Source organism: Sphaeramia orbicularis, chromosome 19 (assembly GCF_902148855.1).
Source record: "Sphaeramia orbicularis chromosome 19, fSphaOr1.1, whole genome shotgun sequence".
In the NCBI taxonomy this organism is placed as follows: Eukaryota; Metazoa; Chordata; class Actinopteri; order Kurtiformes; family Apogonidae; genus Sphaeramia; species Sphaeramia orbicularis.
Window position 1 is genome coordinate 44,086,000 of NC_043975.1, and position 21,555 is coordinate 44,107,554.

Below are 21,555 nucleotides of genomic sequence, written 5' to 3' on the forward strand. Positions count from 1 at the left end.
TTAGTGCAATTTTAACAATATTTTGCCTCAATTTATCATTTCTACATGTGCATTATGGATCAGATCTACAAAGACACTAAACACTGAGGAACAGGCAGAAAATAGTTCAAATTGTGCTGAATTTTCTTCAGACATTTCAGGTTGTTCATATTTGTTCAGGTTATTCACATTTTATTGTTAAAGGATAGTTTGTAAATGTAAATATTTTCATAATTTTGTTATTTTTTTGCACTAAAACAAAGACAAAAACTTGAAGTTTGTATTATTTATAGGCATAGTGTAATATCACATCAAAGCAAGAAGAAAATATGGAGTCATTTTCTGTAGGTTATGTTATTATTTTACTGTAGATCAGGGCTCCCAGACTCATTTTCTTTCAGGTTCCACATTCAGCCCAATTTGATCTCCAGTGGGCCGGACGAGTAAAATAATAGAATAACCTACAAATAATGACAACTGCAAATTCTTCGTCTTTGTTTTAGTGCAAAAAAGACCCATTAAATTATGAAAATAATTACTTTTATAAACTATCCAAATAAAAAAAAAGATGTGAATAACCTGAAAAAACTGAAATTTCTTAAGAAAAATAAGTGCAATTTTAACAATATTTTGCCTCAACTTATCATTTCTACATGTGCATTATGGATCAGATCTACAAAGACACTAAACACTGAGGAACAGGCAGAAAATAGTTCAAATTGTGTTGAATTTTCTTTAGACATTCAGGTCTGTAGAAGCCAATAATGTAATAACAACTGATAACGTAATAAATTTGCCATTTTTAAAATGTAATAGGCCAATAATGTAAAAAAAATCCTAACTGATAACGTAATAGCTTTTGGCCAATGACGTTATAACTTATTACGTTATTGGCTCAGTTATCACATTTGTGAAGAATCTGTTTTTACCAGGACAATAACATAATAACCAGCCAGTAAGTTATAATGTTATGGGTTCAGGACTTTTATTACGTTGTTGGCCAGATATTATGTTATTGGCCTATTACATTTTAAAAATGGCAAATTTTTTACGTTATCAGCTGTTATTACATTATTGGCTTCTACAAGGTTGTTCATATTTGTTCAGTTTATTCACATTTTATTGTTACAGGATAGTTTGTAAATGTAAATATTTTCATAATTTAATGTTAGTTTTTGCACTAAAACAGAGACAAAAATTTGAAGTTTGTATTATTTACAGGCATAATGTAATATTATTTTTCTCACATCAAACCCAGAAGAAAATCTGGAGTCATTCTTTTTTGTCGGTTCTTCTGCTGTTATTATTTGACTGTAGATCATATTGGTCTGTATGTGGAACCTGAACTAAAATGAGTTCCACAGCCTTGACTGTGGAATTTTCGCACTTTGTAAATTCATCCCAGGGGCCGGATTGGAACCTTTGGGGGAACGCATTTGGCCCCCGGGACACATGTTTGAGACCCCTGATTTAGAAAAAGGAAAACAAAAGCCCAGCAGCATCGACACCCCTGCAACTACGAAGAAGGCACAGATTTAAAGAAGAATGAAAGGAGGAAAAAAAAACGCCCACTAATATAAGATGATGAAAAACAGGCCCAGACATACGACGAGTAAACAACCAAAGTAATGCTCTGTTCCTGAGATGAGCTCATTTGGTTTGTCAACAGGAGCACCCAGTGCCTCTGGGATGTGTCATGTGTAGAGGGAAAAAAAAACAAAAAAAAAAACACGTTTTGGTCACCAGAGCTACAGACACATGATTAAACCATATAAAATAAGAGTAAAAGGATCGTCCAAGCCCTCGGACAGCTCTCATTAATCACCACGACGTAGGAACCCAGTGTTTCATTAGCTCTGCTGCAGAACCAGGCTGTTAAAAACACTCCTGTGTCGGCTCCTCAGAGGCCTTTGTTAAAGTACACATATTGGACGCTGTCTCCGCACTGGGACACGATGGAGTCTCTAAGCTCAGGCTCCAGTTTGGACACAGCGATGGAGCTGGAGAAGAAAAAAAAACAAAAAACAGAGAGGATTAAGAAGAGGAGGAGATGTGTGGACAACACCAGAGAGAATAACAGCAGTGAGTTCATTCATTCATTCAAGCTTTATTAACCCTTTCATGCATAGTGGTCACTCCTGTGGACAGCTATTCAAAGTTGTTCTCTTGTATATTCATGGGTTTTGTTGTTTTACTCGCATATCAACCAACACAGTGGACGCTTATGCATCATCCCATACAATGTAATTCATACCATTACTGTTCTTGATCAACCTGATCTGCAGTAACACATCTGAGTGTAAATCAATTGCTAATGGTTATTAGCCTGTAATTAACAGGGTTTTTTTTAACAACCTTTTTTTTGGCATATCTGAGTAATTAGAGACCCAGGAAAAGAAAAAAAATTGGCTTTTTTACATTTAATAATTGTCTTGACTGGAAACTGCATGATGTAACAGTTTTTTCAGATAAATTTTTTTTGTTAAAAATTATGGAATGTCATCTGCAGTGGGCAGCATTTTTTTTTAATAAAGCTGTAAAACTCTTGTCCCCTACAGAGGACAAAAATGCATTGCTGGGTCTTAGAGGTTATAGAATGTTAAAATGTGAGAACAGATTAACAGCATTAAAAAAATGTATTTCATAGTTTTCACACAGTATGTCAGTAAATGCATGTCCAGCATTTTGTAACCCCATGAAAAATAGGTTCATAAAAAAAACAAAAAAAAAATTCCATCACATTGCTTTTTTTATACCTAAAAAGGAATAAAAACACTCAGGAAAAAAATCTTGATTAATGTTCTCATAATTCATGCATGAAAGCGTTAAGGACAGAAACTAGGTCCACTGGATAAAAAAACAAAACAAAAACATACATAATAAAAAAGAAAAGAAATAGCACAAATCCATACGTTACTTACACATAAAGGCTCGTTCACCAGTGAGACCACATTTTAGACGTAACCCTTACAGAACTAATCTTGGGACAGACCAGGGCTTGTACAATTCAGTTTGGTGATTTTGTAACGGCACATGAATGAATAAATAAAATGGTATAGCTGCCACACAGCATCAAACACCACAATCCACAAACATCTGACTGGCACTAGAATGTCTTTTTGAACCCTCAGCAATCTCCTCATCGAGTCATTATAAGTGACAACCAGTTTATGCGTGGATCTGCTTTTGGAACTCCACCACAGGTGCGCAGTATACAGAGCAGAAGCTTCTGAACAGTGCAGTTTTTACACAAGCACAGTGTTTTTACACCTTGGGGTCGGGACTCCATGTGGGGTCGCCTGGAACTATATGGTGAGTTGAGAGAGACAATCACAATACATAAAAGACATGACAAACTCTGAAGCTGAAACTAGTCTCTTCTCCATTGGACATCTGTGCAAAACTTTACCGATATTTACTAAATGTCGAAAAAACAGAAGTGTGTAATGTTGGTTTTTCCATTAAATCACAAATGCAATTATTTGTTTATTTATTATCATGAGATGACACGAGAAGTCATTCCATAAACATGAACGTAAATATGATGTTGATTTATTCAGATATATTCATTATTATTCTATATTACCCCTCTATCTCCTACTGAATTAAAAAATGATTGGGTTTCCTGGTGTGTCCACACAACTTCTATTGTTGTAACGTACGTCAACATCCGTTTTTTTAATTCACCTGACTCTTTTTCAACCTTGGGGTCGGGTCGCCTGGAATTCAAATGGGATTGCCTGAAATTTCTATTAATTGTTAAAAAAAAACAAAAAACACTTACTGATAAACTAGAAAAGCACTCAGAGCGCAGACCTCCGCCAAGGCAGATCAGTGGCCCTCCCACCCCCGATCACCACCAAAATTTCATCATTTGTTCCATGTGCCAGTATCCACATTTTCATCCAATTTTCATCCAAATCCGGGGCACAGATCTGCCTTGGCAGAGGTCTGTGCTCTCCAAGTGCTTGTAGTTTATTTATTTTTTTGGCTTACTTTTATTTTTTTTCTCTCACTTTTTGTCTCTAACAGTGATATTCCTCTGTCCTACATCGTTCATTATAATTACATGAACATTTACAATTATACAAATTAGCTGATGACATCAGTTATCAACTTCTAGGACAGATAACAGATACTTTCACTACTGAGGAGTTGAAAACACTGATCCTGTTTTTACCATTTCAGTGATGAACGTACATTTGGTGAGACCAGCGTATCTAAACTCACGTACCTGGTCTACATTGGGTCTGGTTAGTTTTGGGTTCATATCCATCTGAGTTTTGCAAGAATTACTTGCTTGTATAAAACATGCTACACTTCAGTGTTCGGTACAAGAGTTTGTAAGTAATACAGAGAGTTTCGCAAAAATATACCTTACTATATCTTCAAATGCGATGCCTAAATAAACAGAAACACCTTTTTAATACATTATATTTCCCATTTTTCTCATTAGTTTTCCTAATATAAGGTGAGAGTAAAAACATGTATGTTACCATCTCTGAGGGAACAGTGAGCAGGCAGCAGGCACCATGAACACCAAGCTTAAAAAAAAAAAGAGGAAAAAACAAAAACAGATCAGTTAGTTCAGTCCACTGGGAGCATATCCAAATACCTGGGACCATACGTGTGTGTGTGTGTGTGTGTATACACACACATACACACATACATATACACACACATATATATAAAATTTAATTTAATCTAGTTCTAGTAGTATCTAGGCCTATGTACGTGTGTGTCTCTATCTATCTATCTATCTATCTATCTATCTATCTATCTATCTATCTATCTATCTATCTATCTATCTATCTATCTATCTATCTATCTATCCACACACCTCCCTTCTTTTTTCCTTCTCTCTGTGATATTTTGTACCTATGTTTAAGTGTAAGTTTGTGTCTCATAAACTCTCTTATGTTTGTCCAGGATGATCGATGTCTTGCTCTGTGATGTTTTTTTTTTTTTTTTTTCATGTTTTTGTTTTGTTGTATATGTTTTGTTCTGTATAAAAACAACATTTCCTATCTTTTTGCACTATTGCTGTACAAATTCCATAAAAACGACTGTGGAAAAAAAACTCCTTCCCGTGTTCCCTCTCAGATCAGAAGTCCTACTTACAACATTCCCACCATCATCACTTGGATCGGTGCATGAAGAAACGTGATCCTCTGCAAGAAGACAGAAGAGGCTGGTTGACATGCATCCATTCATGTTCAAACTTTAGTACAGAGGTGCTGGAGAGCGTCTGACCTGCATGAACTTGTATCTTTCCAGCCTCTGCATGATGATGGGCAGAATAACTGAGCAGAGAAAAAGGAGGACAGTTGGATGAGGAGCTCTGGGGCAGTAAAACGGCAGAACATACAGTCATATAGAAGGTTTTTCATACTCATTCCTGGTGCGGCCATGGTGATCCGAGACACGACCACCTGGGTGATGCCCTTCACAGCTGCTTTCTGAGGAGACGAGAACAAAAAACTACACTTACAGCAGCTTTGTACTAAGTGTTCTAAACAAAGGGGATTCCACACCTTTAATCTAATGCTACTGAAGGTCCAGATCCAGCAGTTCTACATGGACCCATGTCATGTTCAATAGTGTCTGTGTTTAAACTCAATAACTGATCTGCGTGTTTAACCCTTTAACCCCTGACGTGTCTGTGGTGACACCTTCTGAATGTATGATTCATTTTAAATATTCATATAAATTCAACCATTTGCTCAATAGTTAAATTTCCAATCGTGCTGATAGAATAGACCTTGTTCTTTCCATAGGCATCTGAGCATGCTCAGTTCAAGCCCTGCCCCCTGTGGAATGGGGGGAGGGGGGTCAAACACAGAGCTGTGGGTGAGACCGACTTTTTTTTTTTATACCATTTTCCTTGTGTTTTTTGTTTTTCCTGTTGTTTCAAGTGTTGTGGTGATTTTCCTTTATTTATTTTTTCGTCTGTGGAGCTGATGTATGAAGTTAAACAGGTGTCAAAAAGCAGCTGCACTGATTTAGAAAAAAAGAACCAAAACTAAAACTACTGGGACCAAATTCAAATACTAGTTGCATATTTTATTCTCTTTTTTTTATACTTAACTCTTTCGGTGCCAGACAGTTAAGGGGCTAATAAGCCTTAAAAGTGCCACAGAATTTGGCCGATTTTCAGTATTTCGCGTCGTTTTTATAATCGAAGTCTGAATCGTCATCAGAACTCATTTTCTAGCAGATGGGACTGTTTTGACAGATCGCTGTGTTTACGATATTACTACAAAATGGCCATCTAATTTGCATATGATTTCATTCATAAATTCATTCATAAAATTTCCCAAGCAGAAAACGAAACGCGAGCTCTTCCTTGGTCAAAAACCGCTTGGTAACATCCGACCGATTGCTACTTAGATTCAAAACGCACCGGACGCAGCCGATTCATTATTGATCGTAATTTGCAAGAAGATTTGAAAGAACGTCATTGAAATGTGAGAAAGAAATGGGGGTGGATGGTTTGTTTGTACACAAATATGGCGTGTTCTCCAAAGCCGATCTGATTGGCCCGTGGCACTTTAAAGGTTGTATTCGTAAAGCCGATTTAATTGGCCCATGGCATTGAAAGAGTTAATCTTAGTCAATTTTTTGCATTTTTTTCATGATATTTATTACAGACAGAGAAACAGGTGGGAACTGGGACACGGGGACAGGTGGGAATTGATGTCAGCTGACTTCAGTCCCAACCAAGCACCTCCCACTTTTGACGATGCACTTCTAAACGCTTTTTGTCTGTGACTATAATGTAATTTTTTCTGTTACAAATTGTTGATATATTTTATTGTTAATGTCTGACCAACACAGATCTTCCCTACTCTGACTGGATTTATGTGTTTGTTTGGAGTTCTACAGGAGGTGGAGGCACCAGCTTAGTTCTGATGGAACCCCATTTATGGACACCAAGCACAAACCACTCAAACCTGGGTTTCTATCACAGACAGGTGTCAGGTGGGGGTGGTTTAGAGCCATTACTCACCGTCGAGTGGCCTAATTTGTTGCCGTTTTCATCTGTGACTGCAATGCCGTTCAGGATTTCCCTAAAAAAAAAAAAAAAGAGGAAAAAAATGAACAGATCCAAACGTACAGCATTTCACCTTTTCAGGGTCAAATTCAAACACTTTTAACGGTCATTTTCAAATTTTTCCAACACAGCCCATTATCACTGGGGTCAAATCCACATCTACAGGAATACAGAGAATCAGGATTATTGTTTTCACTTTATATGTATTGTATCATCACTGTATTATGCTCTAAACACCTAAAATTAGGTGTCATAATAGCAAAATGTTGATCCAAAAAAAGGGGAGTCACTTGTTGTTCTTCAGACACACTGGCACCAAAGAGACAAAGACTCAGATCAAACTGGACCTGGAGTCGACCTGAGAACACCTTGTAGAAGCCAATAATGTAATAACAGCTGATAACGTAATAAGAGCCGATTACGTAATAATGGCCGACAACATAACAACGGCTGATAACGTAATAACAGCCGACAATGTAATAAATTTGCCATTTTAAAATGTAATAAGTCAATAACGTAATATCTGGCCAATAACGTAATAAAAATCCTGAACCGATAACGTAATAGCTTTTGGCCAATAACGTTATAACTTATTGGTTAGTTATTATGTTATTGGCCTGGTAAAAAAAAAAAATTCTTCACAAATGTAATGACTGAGCCAATAACGTAATAAGTTATAACGTTATTGGCCAAAAGCTATTACGTTATCGCTTCAGGACTATTATAATGTTATTGGCCTATTACATTTTAAAAATGGCAAATTTATTACGCCATCGGCTGTTATTATATTATCGGTTGCTATTACATTATTGGCTTCTACAGGGTGGGGAAGCAAAATTTACAATGAACATTTAGTTGTTTTTTCTCAGCAGGCACTACGTCAATTGTTTTGAAACCAAACATATATTGATGTCATAATCATACCTAACACTATTATCCATACCTTTTCAGAAACTTTTGCCCATATGAGTAATCAGGAAAGCAAACGTCAAAGAGTGTGTGATTTGCTGAATGCACTCGTCACACCAAAGGAGATTTCAAAAATAGTTGGAGTGTCCATAAAGACTGTTTATAATGGAAAGAAGAGAATGACTATGAGCAAAACTATTACGAGAAAGTCTGGAAGATACTATTAAAGAAGAATGGGAGAAGTTGTCACCCCAATATTGAGGAACACTTGCGCAAGTTTCAGGAAGCGTGTGAAGGCAGTTATTGAGAAAGAAGGAGGACACATAGAATAAAAACATTTTCTATTACGTAAATTTTCTTGTGGCAAATAAATTCTCATGACTTTCAATAAACTAATTGGTCATACACTGTCTTTCAATCCCTGCCTCAAAATATTGTAAATTTTGCTTCCCCACCCTGTACACACCTGGAATTGACTTTATGACATAAAGGTTTATTTCTCTACATGCATCACCTCTGTGTACGTAGCTTTGGTTATAAATGGAAACACTTTCAAACACTTCAACTCAAATCCAAGCATGTTCAAGGATTTCAAGCACCCGCACCAACCCTGATTCTTATCACAGGTCTGTATGGAAGTCACTGAGTGTAACATAAAAATCACATCCCATAACACAATCAACTAGAGCAGGTGTGTCAAACTCATTTTAGTTTAGGGGCCACATTCAGCCCTATTCAATCTCAAGCGGGCCAAATCATTAAAATAATAGCATAATAACCTATAAATAATGATAACTCCAAGTTTTTCTCTTTGTTTTAGTACAATAAAAACATTAAATTATGAAAATATTTACATTTACAAACTATTCCAACAAAAAACGTGAATAACCAGCAAAAATACCACAAAAATCAGAAAAATAAGTTTTTTTTTTATATTATGCCTCAACTTATCACTTGTACATGTGCATTACACACAATATTACACAAACATTTGGTAACAGTCATATTATTGTTGAAATTTGGAAGTTTGGAATTTAGAACTAAAATAAGAATAACTTCTACAATATTATATGTCATCTTATTATTAACTCAACTTACAGATTGGATCTACAAATGCACAAAACATTTAGGAACAGCCAGAATGATGTTGATATTTTATTGTTAAAGGGTTTTATACCATAATTTTACTTGTCTGTATGTGACCCCTGAACTAAAACGAGTTCAACACTCTTAGCTGTTAAAACCTTCAGTGTAATTTTTGCACTGTGTCATACTGCGGGCCGGACTGGAACCTTTGGAGGGCCAGTTTTGGCCCACGGGCCACATGTTTGACACCTGTGAACTAGAGCTTCAGTTACCCATTATTTTTGTAATCGATTAATCTATCAACTATTTTCTTCAATTTGATTAAACCGTTTATTTAATGGGAAGGAAAAAAATAGTAAAAATGTCAAAAAGACGTGTCTGAAAATAACAAACAACTAGTCCTTTATTCCAGAACCAACAACCACAAAAAGTATAAAAGTAAAAGGATATAGAACAGTATAAAAGTATATATAAAAATATCTGTAGATATAAACACCAAATCAGTCCAATAACATCTACAAACACATCTGTCAGTTCAGTCTACAACACATTTGGATCCAACTGATACCAACTGAACATGGAATTAACAAACAACTGTGTGTGGATCCTGGCGTCATGTGCATCACAATAAGCGTCCGTGTGAAACAACAGTGGAACCAATGTTTAACAGCAGAGAAATTAAGGAGACGAAGCTTCGATTTCAGAAAAATTGTAATTGAATATTTTTTTTCAATCAATTCAAGTTGTTTAATCGTTTCAGCTCTAAAATTAACTTGTCTAAAAAAGTCTGACCAGTGTTTGACGTGTGAATAAAAAGATGAATGTCCTGCTGTCATTGAGTGAATAATAGATTTAAGGTAAACAACCTGTACTATGGAAAGAACCAGGGCTTGACGTTAATGCCAACAAGTGCTCATAGGTTTAACACAGTGGTCTGTAACAGTCAGTTCCAGGTCACGGAGAAACACCAGGGATTATTCTGTTGAATGTGTTAAACCTGAGTCCAACAAGTGAGCGCTGACATGAACAGTATTTCAAAGGCACATGAAGTTCATCCATTACAGTTTTCACTCAGCCTGTACTTATATGTTTTTGTGTCTTTGACTGCATATTTTCATAAAATACAACTTTATCAGAGCTAAATATCTAAGGCAGTGTTTTTCAACCTTGGGGTTGGGACCCCACGTAGAGTCGCTTGGAATTTCCAGTAATTGATAAACACCAAAAAAACTTCCTAATAACAAATCTGTGTTGAATTGACAGAGCCAATCCCAATCCATATCAGACAAACTGTGGTTGTGAAACTGCAGCACTGTGGTTCTGTTTATCTGTCAAATGTTCATTGTGGTCGGTTTCAGATGCTGCAGCTCTTTCATAATTCATAGTTTGAGTTCTTGTTTGTTCAGTATTAATTGTCAGCCTTGTAAATCCAAGCTGGACTGACTGTACATATCCTGACCAAGGAAAATAAAATTCTCCCTTTGTGCAGAAATCTCCACCTGGATTTACTGCCTTCATCCACAATGATATACATTCTATAGACTAAATGTCCTCTAACATTAACCTGGATTTGAAACAGAGTATAGAAAACTATTACAGGATCAAAAAAATTAATTTGAGCAAAAAAAAAAAAAAAAAGTCTCTGTTTTGAATGTCTGGGCTCACCAGAAATGTATGATGTTAAAACGGGGTCAGGAGTAAAAAAGGTTGGAACCACTGATATAAGGGTTATTCAAAATGGCTGGAAATCAAATAAATCTTGGTATTTAAAAGATAATGTCATTTTGGGCGAACGTCCACTAAAACTATTTCAGCCCTTTAAATGCAGGTGTAACAGTTCTGAGTTCTGAACGTCTCCATGTGTGTGTCCTGCAGAGGGCGCTGGAGGTACTTACTGCTGTCTCATCATGGGGATGTTCACACAGTTGGCAGCTGCCACCGCTGCAAAGGGAACCCAGCGAGCCACAAGAGGAGGGGCTTTCTGAGCGAGAAAAAACAGTGAAGAGTTTAATACAATAATCATTTCTAGGTTATTATTCTATTATTTTACTATAGATCCCAGTTGGTCTGAATGTGGAACCTGAACTAAAACAACTATGACACCTTTGACTCTTAAAGGTGCGGGAGACTTTCGTGACCAATTTTTCATCAAATCTGTCCAACCTCAGTCATATCCTCAGTATCATGAATCTGTTAGTCTGTCTGTCATTACTCACCTGAATCTCTTCCTTATGGTGAACAGTTTCTTAGTGCCATCCACCAGAAACAAAACCATGTGTTTACAAACAGAGCTGGGATGGAACTCACACAGTTGGCAGCATCTGATGAATTTTGTCACAACGTGCATTGTGGGAAAGGGAGGTTTGCTCAGCCACCTGACAGCGGCAGCGCGACCATATGATATTATATGGATGAAACAAACACGACGCGAAAACGTCTGAAACGTGGAAACAGCTGGAGGAATATGCATAGAGGGAAGGGAGCTCCTGCTGTTTCCACGTCATGTCTGTAGCAGCTGCTGCTGTCAGGCGGCTGTGCGAACCTCCGCTTCCCACAATGCACGTCATGACAAAATTCCGAAGATGCCCGAGTTCCCTCCCGGCTCTGTTTGTAAACACATGGTTTGTTTCTGGTGGATGACACGAAGAAACTGTTCACCATGAGGATGAGATTCAGGTGAGTAATGACAGACAGACTTACAGATTCATGATACTGAGGATATGACGGAGGTTGGACAGATTTGATGAAAAATTGGTGACGAAAGTCTCCTGCACCTTTAATAACTTTAGTATCATTTTTGCACTTTCCATTTTTATGCTGTGGGTCAAATTAGAACCTTTGGTGGGCCGGTTTTGGTCCATGGCCCGTATGTTCACCACTGCTGTAGCTGGTCAATGGACAGGTCTGTCCAGGTATTATATGGGGGTGTGTTCTGTGCCGTATGTTATCAATGCTCACATCAGCGGGTTATTCATGGGTGAGGTTGGGTCGAGTCAAAAGAATGTCAGTTTATTTGTGGGGCGGATTGGGTCAGGTCAAATAATTCCACAAAAGCCCCACAGGTTGAAAAAAACTCAACTCGCACATCACTACCGTATGTTTTACTAACTCTTCTAAGTCTCCTGCTGATGAGCAGCTCATTTTACTTTTCCCTACCTTTGGAAACTTTAATTTGAGGGGGCAGGATGTTTGTTCACCCCATCCCCCATCCCACCCCCCAGAACTAGGCCCCGATTTTGTGACTAAATCCGATCTGATCTTCTAAAAAATGCCAGATCGGCAGCTGATACTGATCTTTAGATTGGATCGGGACATCCCTAGTACTCGTGTTCCTTGTCCTCATTCGTACCTTCGTGTACAGGTTGAGTCCAACCGCTGTTGCCAAGGCCGTGCTAGTTGCCGTGGCGTAGGCTATTCCAATCTGCCTAAGGGACAGAGGGACAGGACTTACAGGATGACCATTTCTTTAAAATCCTCCCTTTCCTATAAACAGCTGTAACAACAGTGAGGGCTTACTTTGGAGTGATGGGGGAGGCAGCGTTTCGGTTTGTGTAGTTGACCAGAGCGTTGAAAGACTGATTGACCCACTGCCAGAACACCACAGCAGGAACTGTCCTACAGAACACACATCAAACATCAAACCTCCAACACTTCATCTCCACCGCAGCAGGAAGTCTGAGCTGGTTCTATTTTCTCTTGCGTACTTGTAAAACTGCAGCATGGCGCCAGTGATGGCCATGCCTCCGGGAACTTGGAAGGACATGCGGCCGATGAGGTTCATGCGGTCTCCGGTGTCCGGGTGGAAGGCCGAGTCGTAGAGCTTCTTGGCGAAGTACAGCTGTTCCTCCGTGGTCCCGGGGGGGATGGATCCAGCCCTGCAGAACCCAGACCACACAGCAGACGCCTTAGACTTTACACAGAGGTACAACTATAGTATCGGCAAAACTAGGGATGTGAGTCCGATTCCATACACATGTGGATACGCTGCCAGTGATGATGATAATAATAATAATAATAATAATAATAATAATAATAATAATAATAATAATAATAAATTTTTATTTACAGGCGCCTTTCAGGACACTCAAGGTCACCCTTCAAAGTTGTTAAAAATAAATAAAACACAATTAAAATGACACATACTGTATACATATATAAAACACATAAGTACATACCATAAGGAATACCATAAAGGATCCAGTGAAGCCCCCTGTTCATACCATCCACCTTGTTCACCATGTGATGCATTAATGATTCGACAACAATTTGACTTTATACAATGGGACTCAGTTTGATGTGATTCAAGATGCCATTCAAAACAATACAAAAAGTTTCCAAGTTCACATCTGGTTTCTAAACATCACATTTATTTTGTCCTCTGCCTGTCCCTGTGAAGGATGGATTTGATACTGGACTGTTTTCTAAAAAACAAACCAATGAAACCAACTTAAACAGAAGATACAGTTCAATGTGGTCCAGACTTATGAAAGTGGTCTGGGTCAGATTTAGGACCACATATGAAAGTGGTCTGAGTCAGATTTAGGACCACATATGAAAGTGGTCCAGGTCAGATTAGTGCTGTTTAAACCGTCTTTAACAGATCAGATACAGGTCACATATGGGTGAAAAATCAGATTTGGGCCACATTTACCTGCAGTGTGAACAGAGCCTCAGTCTAATCTTAGTTTAATATGAAAATCCTCTGCACAGATATCATTGTGCTTGTTCTAAATGTTTCCAATAATGACATATTAAAGTGTTTTCTGTCAGTCCAAGTGTGTCCTGCAGCAGCTCCACTGGCTGTCGTGTCCTCGTCTTACCTGCAGCTCTCCACTAACGCTTTGGCCTCATCCAGGCGGGAGTCTGGCAGCAGCGCCGTTCGACAGTCAGTGACGCTGAAGAAGTATTTGAGTCGGCCCATAAACGTGGACTGATCCCATCGTGGCGCATCGATATCGAATGAGCTCAAAGCCATTGTGGTTGTTAAGAAGCAACTCCCTGATTTACTACATCAAACCGGGATTAGTGTGTGGAAAGTCTGCGTACGCTGGAAGAAGTTTACTGGAGAGACACAGTGGGAATCTGAGAAAAGAAAACAGAAAACATAAAAGAATAATTAATCTGTAAACATGATGGAAAAACAGGAAGATGCATCCCCTGACTTCTAAACTCAATCACCATCAACCGTCTGTTCAATGATGAGTAAGAGCTACATTGTAAAAAAAAAAAAAAAAAAAAAAAAACAGTACAAAAATGGTATTATTCCAGCAATAGGGGTGCTGAAAAAATACTGTAACATAACAGAAAATAACCATCTCATAAAAATATGGTAATTTTCCATAATTAAAATACAGTTTTTTGCCCTAACTTTACATGAGATTTTGCAAAGAATATTTTCATGTATTAAAACAATCAAATTGCCTATAATATATATATATATATATATATATATATATATATATATATATATATATATATATATATATATGTTATGTTTGTTATGTTTACGCATTTGGCAGACGCTTTTTTCCAAAGCGACTTACAGGGGAAAACCAATTAAATCACTCAATCAATCAAATTTTATTTATATAGCGCCAGATCACAAAAAAGTTATCTCTTGACATTTTATATATAGAGTTGGTCAAAACCAGACTCTAAGTCAATTTACAGAAACCCAACAGAATCCTCCAGGAGCAAACACTTGTGACTGGTGACAGTGGCGAGGAAAAACTTCCCTTTAACAGCAGAAACCTCGAGCAGACCCAGACTCCTGGAGGATGGACGTCTGCCTTGACCAGTTGGGGTTAAAGAGAGAGAGTAGAGAAGGGGAAAAAGAGAGAGCGATAGAGATAGAGACTGGGGGAGAGGGGGAGAAGGGGGAGACACATGGAGGCGGTTGAGGATAAGTGAGTGGTGATGATGAGGGCAGGGAAGAGGCCGGACCACCGCAGCAGGTCCAGAGATAATCGTGAAAGAATCTGTGGTTATCCTGGGAAAAACCTTATTAGAATATTTAAAATGGAATGTTTGAAAGTGCTAGGACAGGAGGTGCTCTCAGAAGAGCTGGGTCTTCAGGAGCTTCTTGAAGATAGGCAGGGATGACTCTGTTCTTGTAGCACTTGGTAGAGCGTTCCACCAACGTGGAACGACCCATGAAAAGAGCCTGGATTGTCTTGTACAAGGTCTGGGGACCACCAGACTACGTTCCCCAGACGAGTGGAGTGGTCGTGGGGCGACATAAGCTTTTATTAGTGCACCTAAGTAGACAGGAGCAGACCCACTGAGAATTTTGTAGGCTAGGATTAAAGATTTGAATTTGATGCGGGCAGCTATGGGTAGCCAGTGTAACTCAATGAGTAAGGGGGTGACATGTGCCCTTTTAGGCTGATTGAAGACCAGACGCACTGCTGCATTCTGGACCATTTGTAGTGGTTTGACAGCACAAGCTGGGAGGCCCGTTAGAAGAGCATTGCAGTAGTCAAGACGGGAGATAACCATAGTCTGCACCAGGAGCTGGGTGGCCTGTTCGGTTAGGTATGGCCTGATCTTTCTTAGGCTGAACAGAGTGAAACGGCATGATCGGGTGACAGAGGCAACGTGATCCGTGAAGGTCAACTGATTATCAGTCATGACTCCCAAGTTACGTACTACACTGGTAGGAGCCAGAGGTATGGAGTCAATAGTGATGGAGATGTCCTGCTGTATGGTTGGCTTAGCTGGGAAGACCAGCAGTTCAGTTTTGGACAGGTTCAGCTGAAGGTGATGGGCTTTCATCCATGCAGATATGTCAGAGAGACAATCTGAGATCCGCACTGAGACTGTGGAGTCATCAGGTGGGAATGACAGTTAGAGCTGGGTATCATCAGCATAGCAATGATATGAGAAGCCGTGTGAGTGGATGATCTGACCGAGTGAGGTGGTGTATATGGCAAAAAGGAGGGGGCCCAACACAGAGCCTTGGGGGACCCCCGTGGTGAGGCGGTGAACTGCAGATGTGTGCCCTAGCCAGGACACACTGAAGGACCGACCAGTGAGATAAGATTGAAACCAGGAGTGTGTGTGGCCTGTGATGCCCATGTTCCAGAGTATGGATAACAGGATATCATGATTGACAGTGTCAAATGCTGCTGATAAGTCCAGTAGAATGAGTACTGAAGACTTGGCTGCTGCTCTAGCCTCTTTCAAGGCTTCTGTCACAGACAACAGAGCCGTTTCAGTGGAGTGGCCGATTTTGAAGCCAGATTGGTTGATGTCAAGGAGGTTATTTTGGGAGAGGAATTCTGTGACCTGTTTGAAGACCGCCCTTTCGATGAGCTTAGAAAGGTATGGGAGGAGTGAGACTGGTCGATAATTCTCCACTTGAGTGGGGGTGAGGGAAGGTTTTTTGAGAAGTGGTGTTACCTGCGCTTGTTTAAATACTGTAGGAAATGTTCCTGAAGTCAGTGAAGCATTAATCACATGTGTGATTGGTGCTGTGATAGTAGGGGCAACAGACTGTAAGAGGTTGGATGGAATAGGGTCCAACAGGCATGTTGTAGGACGGCTAGAGGAAAGGAGTTTAGACACCTCGTTCTCTGTGAGGGGAGTAAATGAGGGGAATGACGCAGTTGGGCTTTTATCAGTTGAGTTAGTAGTAGCCATAGTCAGGGGAGAAGAAGCAGTGTGTGATGATGATGTTGAAGAAGGAGGCGTGCAGTCTATGGGTGGATCAGTGAACTGACTGCTGATAGTAGACACTTTATTTATGAAAAATGAAGCAAAATTGTCTGCTGTCAGATTAGTAGTGGGCGGTGGAGGTGGAGGGTTGAGTAGTGTTTTAAAGGTTGAGAATAGTTTCTTGGTGTCGGTGGCAGAATGAATTTTGTTATTATAGTAAGCCTTCTTCGCAGCAGTGACACTGGATGAGAAGGATACCAATAGTGACTGGAATGTGATCAGGTCAGAAGAGCTTTTTGTTTTGTGCCATTTTCTCTCTGCGGCTCTGAGGTTGGTACGCAGCGACCGGAGGTTATCACTGAGCCATGGGTGGGACTGGGAGGATCGAGCGGGTCTAGTAGATAGAGGGCACAGATTATCCAGACAGGAGCTAAGTGTGGAGCACAGAGACTCAGTGGCATCATTAACCTCTAAGGAGGGAAAAGTGCTGGGGGGAGGGAGAGCGGAGGCTACGACAGTGGAGAAGTGGGTGGGGGACAAATTGCGGAGGTTGCGGCGGAAAGAGACCATGGGGGAGGGAGCAGAGTGTTTTTCAGGGAGAGACACACTGAACTGAATGAAATAGTGGTCAGACAGGTGTAAAGGTGTGACTGTGAGAGCATCTGTGATGCAGTTTCGGGTGAAAATGAGATCGAGCTCTTTACCAGCTTTGTGGGTTGGAGGACTGCAAACCCGCTGTAGCTCAAAAGAGAGTATTAGTGACATGAAATCTGAGAAGCTGGGATTGTCTAAGTGGATGTTCATGTCACCGAGGACTAGCATGGGGCAGTCATGCTCTGGGATGGAGGAAAGCAGAGTGTCAAGCTCATCAGGAAAATCACCCAGTTGCCCTGGTGGACGATAAATGACAATTATGTAAAGTTGCTGTCACTAGGATGGCATGGTATTCAAAGGAGTTGTATTTGACTGAAGGTAGGAGTTGATTGTATTTCCATTTGTTGGAAATTAACAGACCCACACCACCTCCTCGTCCAGATGGACGAGAGGTATGAGAGAATGTGTGGCTGATAGAAAGTGCGGCTGGGGTTGCATTGTTTTCAGGCGTAATCCAGGTTTCAGTGAGAGCCAGGATGTCCAGTGTGTGATGGTTGGCATAGGCAGCAATAAAATCTGCTTTGTTCACTGCAGATTGGCAATTCCATAACCCTACAGAGAAGGACGCACCAAGGACTGCGGTGTATATTAATGGGCGGAGATTGGTGATATTACGATGCCTTTTAGCAGTGTGAAACCCCATACGTGAACCGAAAATAACAGGAATAGGATGGTGACCAGTAGAGAGATTGTTCCTCAAAGGTGAGCTGGTGTGAGTGAGGGGTGTAACTGTCATTAGTGAGGGGCTGGGAGAGGAGGAGAGATCAGCTGGGGTGGTATTCAGTCTGACTACAGACTGTACAGGAGACTCTGAACGTGGTGATGTTTGATGTGACCAGCAGGGGGAGCAGGTGACTGCAGCAGAAGACGGGGAGCGTAGTCACATAGGTGTGGGAGTGGTTTTAGTCTGGACAGCGTGTTGAATGTTTTGAGCCAGGACGCTGCTGCCTAGTGTAGAGGGGTGGACGCCATCGGACTTGTAAAAGGAGGAGCGGTTCCAGAACAGATTAAAGTTATCAATAAAACTGAAGCCGTTCAGAGCAGAGGCGGACTGGAGCCAGGTGTTCAGGCTGAGGAGGCGGCTGAAACGGCCCACACCACGGGCAAAGGAGGGGAGGGGCCCGGAAATGAAAACAGCCTTCCCGGATCCTTTCAGTTTATCAAAGAGGTTTTTAAAATGAACCTTTGTCACTTCGGACTGTTGAGGAGAAGTGTCATTGAAGCCCACGTGAACTATGATCCGGGTAACGGTGGACGGCAGTGAGAGCAGCAGCTGAGGGAGTTCATGGAGGATGGAGGTGACGGTGGAACCAGGAAAACACCTGGTTATGGCGTTAAAGAAACGGACGTGACGGATGATGGAGTCCCCGAGGATAGCGGTGGTCGGAGGGAAAAGTGGTCGAGGAGACAGTGTTGAAGGTGAAGGGTTCCTGGTCTCTCTAGGTGGACATTCCACGGGTGGACTGTCAGTGTGACGGCGGACGGCCTCTCGGAGAAGGCGGCGCCGGGCAGAGGAGCGGACCGAGGAGCGGGGACCCTTGTTCGACGGCTTTACAGGAGGACCGGCTTTAGGACCGTCGCCGGTAATCAGCTCGGTGGCAGCCACGGAGTCAGCAGGAGCCGGTTCCGGGACAGAACCAGGTGGGATGGGGGGCACACCAGCCGCGGGGGGAGCCGGAGCGTTCTCCACGGACAGGACGCCGAAGCGGTTTGATGTGCTGATGGTCGGCGGTGGTGAGTCTTTGCTCGTGTTCTTTTTGCGGCCACGAATCACCACTTCAGACCAGGGTGTAGAACACGGGGGGCAAGAACAGGCAGAGGAAGGATCCCATAACACCGTATCATCACAGGAGGCTTTGGGCTTCTCTGCGCTTTTCAGGAACAGACTGGACAGTGTGGGAAGGCGGCTGGAGAAACCACAGAGCTGGGCATTTTTCTCCTCGAGTTCTGCGGAGAGGCGCAGTATTTCCTCTTTGAGATCCGCGATAGTTTGGTAAGCCTTTACCAGGGTTTTGTTGGCTTTGACAAGAGGACTATCTCCGGCTGATGAGGATGACGCCATGGTGGAAACAGCGAGATACCGGGGCAGAGCGCGGGAAGCGGTGGGTGACAGCCAGAGGTAAGGATCCACTGACAATACTAACCTGTCCTGATGAAGGTTTGGATTGATGGCGTCAAGTTAAAAAGGCATGGTTAAGAGGTTAGGTTCAAGTGAGTAAGCGTTGAAAGGCAAGAAATAAGTAGTTAAAAAGCTGTATTTCTAGGAGTAGATCCACCGGCGGTGTGACATATATATATATATATATATATATATATATATATATATATATATATATATAAAATTTTCAATGAGACTAAGTTGTACAATCCACTGATAAAAACTGTATTTGGACAGTTTATCAGTGCTTATACATGTTATACATTTACAAAAATACATTTATTCAACATTTTTGTTGTGAAACCTCCTGTAATTACACAAGATATTTGTCAATTAACAAACAAGTCTTGTTAAACTTACAGAACAAATACTTCTTTTATGGTTAATTGTCAGTAATTTTATCTCGTTTTATTTTACTTTTTTTACAGTATTAAACTTTAAATTAACAGTTTAATCTCATAAATAGAAAATAAATATTTGTAAAATTACGATACATTTGCAAATGTATTTTAACTCTATTTTTCTGTGAAAAAAGCAAAACATTCTTTTAAAAAAAATTAAATTTTATGGTTCTTCACAGTTACAGTTTTTTCATGTTATTTTACATTTGACATGTAAAATCAGTCTATTTTTGTCATTTCATTGATATTTTCCTGTATCTTAAAAATACAGGAAAAATCTGTAAAATAAACAGTGAAAATTCTGTTAAATTACAGATTTTTCTTTTTACAGTGTAGTGTGTTTCCAGTTTACACAGCGGGTCCCAAATGGTCCATGTGAGTTGGACCTGTTGGACCAGCTGGACCTGGTCTGAACTGATGGACCATTAACACGGTCTTATCTCAGTGGGTCACCCAGGTCTGCTCCACTTTACCTTTGAACTCACTTCCCGCCGGTCAAACTGAAGCTGTGTAAGCATGTGTAACGTGCACCTTTAAAGTCCTCATGGGTCCAACACCCCCCAGACTACCTCCTGGTAAATGATTCCACAGGTCATCGTTTTAACTTTATGCAGACGGAGCATTTTGTGCACAGAAAACCCAAAACAAACCTGCTGACGGAGGCTGAGTTTCAACACACATCCCAGTTCAGTTAATTAAAAAAGAGAAACAACAAACAGGTCAGACAAAAGCAGCAGCATATGCTACATCACAGGTGTCAAACATTTGGCCCGTGGGCCAAAACCAGCCCTCCAAATGGTCCAGTCCAAACATGTGAAATGCAAAACTTACACTGAAGACATGAACAATCAGTGATGTTAAAATCATTTAAATTCAGGACGTACAAACCAATAGAGGGTGTGTACATACATCACTTCCCCCCAGGCCACGCCCCTCTAAATCAGACTGAGTGTCAAAAACCAACCTGCTCAACATGACGGAGTATAGCAGTAAACACAGCCAGAGCAGGAAAATGTGAAATATGAAATTAAATGAAGGACAATAGGACTGGACACGGATCTGTACGAGCTACCAAAGAACAAGTGGTCCATGAACACTGACATGTGGACACAAATGGAGGATCCTGACATTCAGGGTGGAGGGGATCAGCGCTATTTTTACCTGAAACAAATATACATGGCTTCATCATCACTGACAACCAGGGTCCAAAACTAGGGCCCAGAACCAGCTGATCCAAAGTGCATTTACAGTAGACCGTGGACTGACCCCAGTGAATATATGCATGATCTACTGGGACTGAGGAGATTTACTGAGTCTAGTTCAGATCAAGTACTTTATACAACACAGATACTACTGCTGTGGACCAGCAGGGCACCACTGGATTCTGGGAAATTAGGAGATTTATACCACCTGTTTTTAAATTAACACATTATTCTGGTAATATTATGGCTTTATTATCAGAATATGATGACTTTAATCTCATAAACAAATGACAATGCTGTTAAATTATATATTTTTTTATAACTATGACTTTATTCTCATAACATTGTTAATCTTTTTGTATTCGACTTTATTCTCATAAAATTATGGGTTTTATATCGATATTTTATGACTTTATTCTCGTAGGGACCAATGTTTTTATTTTCTTATGTGGTCCT

General features: G+C 40.4%; 1 protein-coding gene across 2 annotated transcripts in view; it reads right to left on the reverse strand.

Moving 5' to 3' along the window:
* Nucleotides 1-1,357: 1,357 nt before the first annotated feature.
* The window catches only part of sfxn2 (sideroflexin 2), a 34,137-nt gene continuing 13,939 nt past the window's right edge, over nt 1,358-21,555 (reverse strand). The window contains exons 1-11 of one of the 2 annotated variants that reach the window (XM_030121973.1): nt 13,849-14,003; nt 12,733-12,903; nt 12,545-12,643; nt 12,378-12,453; nt 10,924-11,009; nt 6,989-7,049; nt 5,372-5,438; nt 5,233-5,282; nt 5,101-5,150; nt 4,476-4,523; nt 1,358-1,979 (exon numbers count right to left, since the gene is read on the reverse strand). In XM_030121973.1, the coding sequence (XP_029977833.1) occupies nt 1,880-1,979; nt 4,476-4,523; nt 5,101-5,150; nt 5,233-5,282; nt 5,372-5,438; nt 6,989-7,049; nt 10,924-11,009; nt 12,378-12,453; nt 12,545-12,643; nt 12,733-12,903; nt 13,849-14,003 (963 nt within the window). In that variant the 3' untranslated portion in view covers nt 1,358-1,879. Of the gene's footprint in view, nt 1,980-4,475; nt 4,524-5,100; nt 5,151-5,232; nt 5,283-5,371; nt 5,439-6,988; nt 7,050-10,923; nt 11,010-12,377; nt 12,454-12,544; nt 12,644-12,732; nt 12,904-13,848; nt 14,111-21,555 lie in introns of those variants that run through there. The other variant, XM_030121974.1, reaches the window with a different exon arrangement.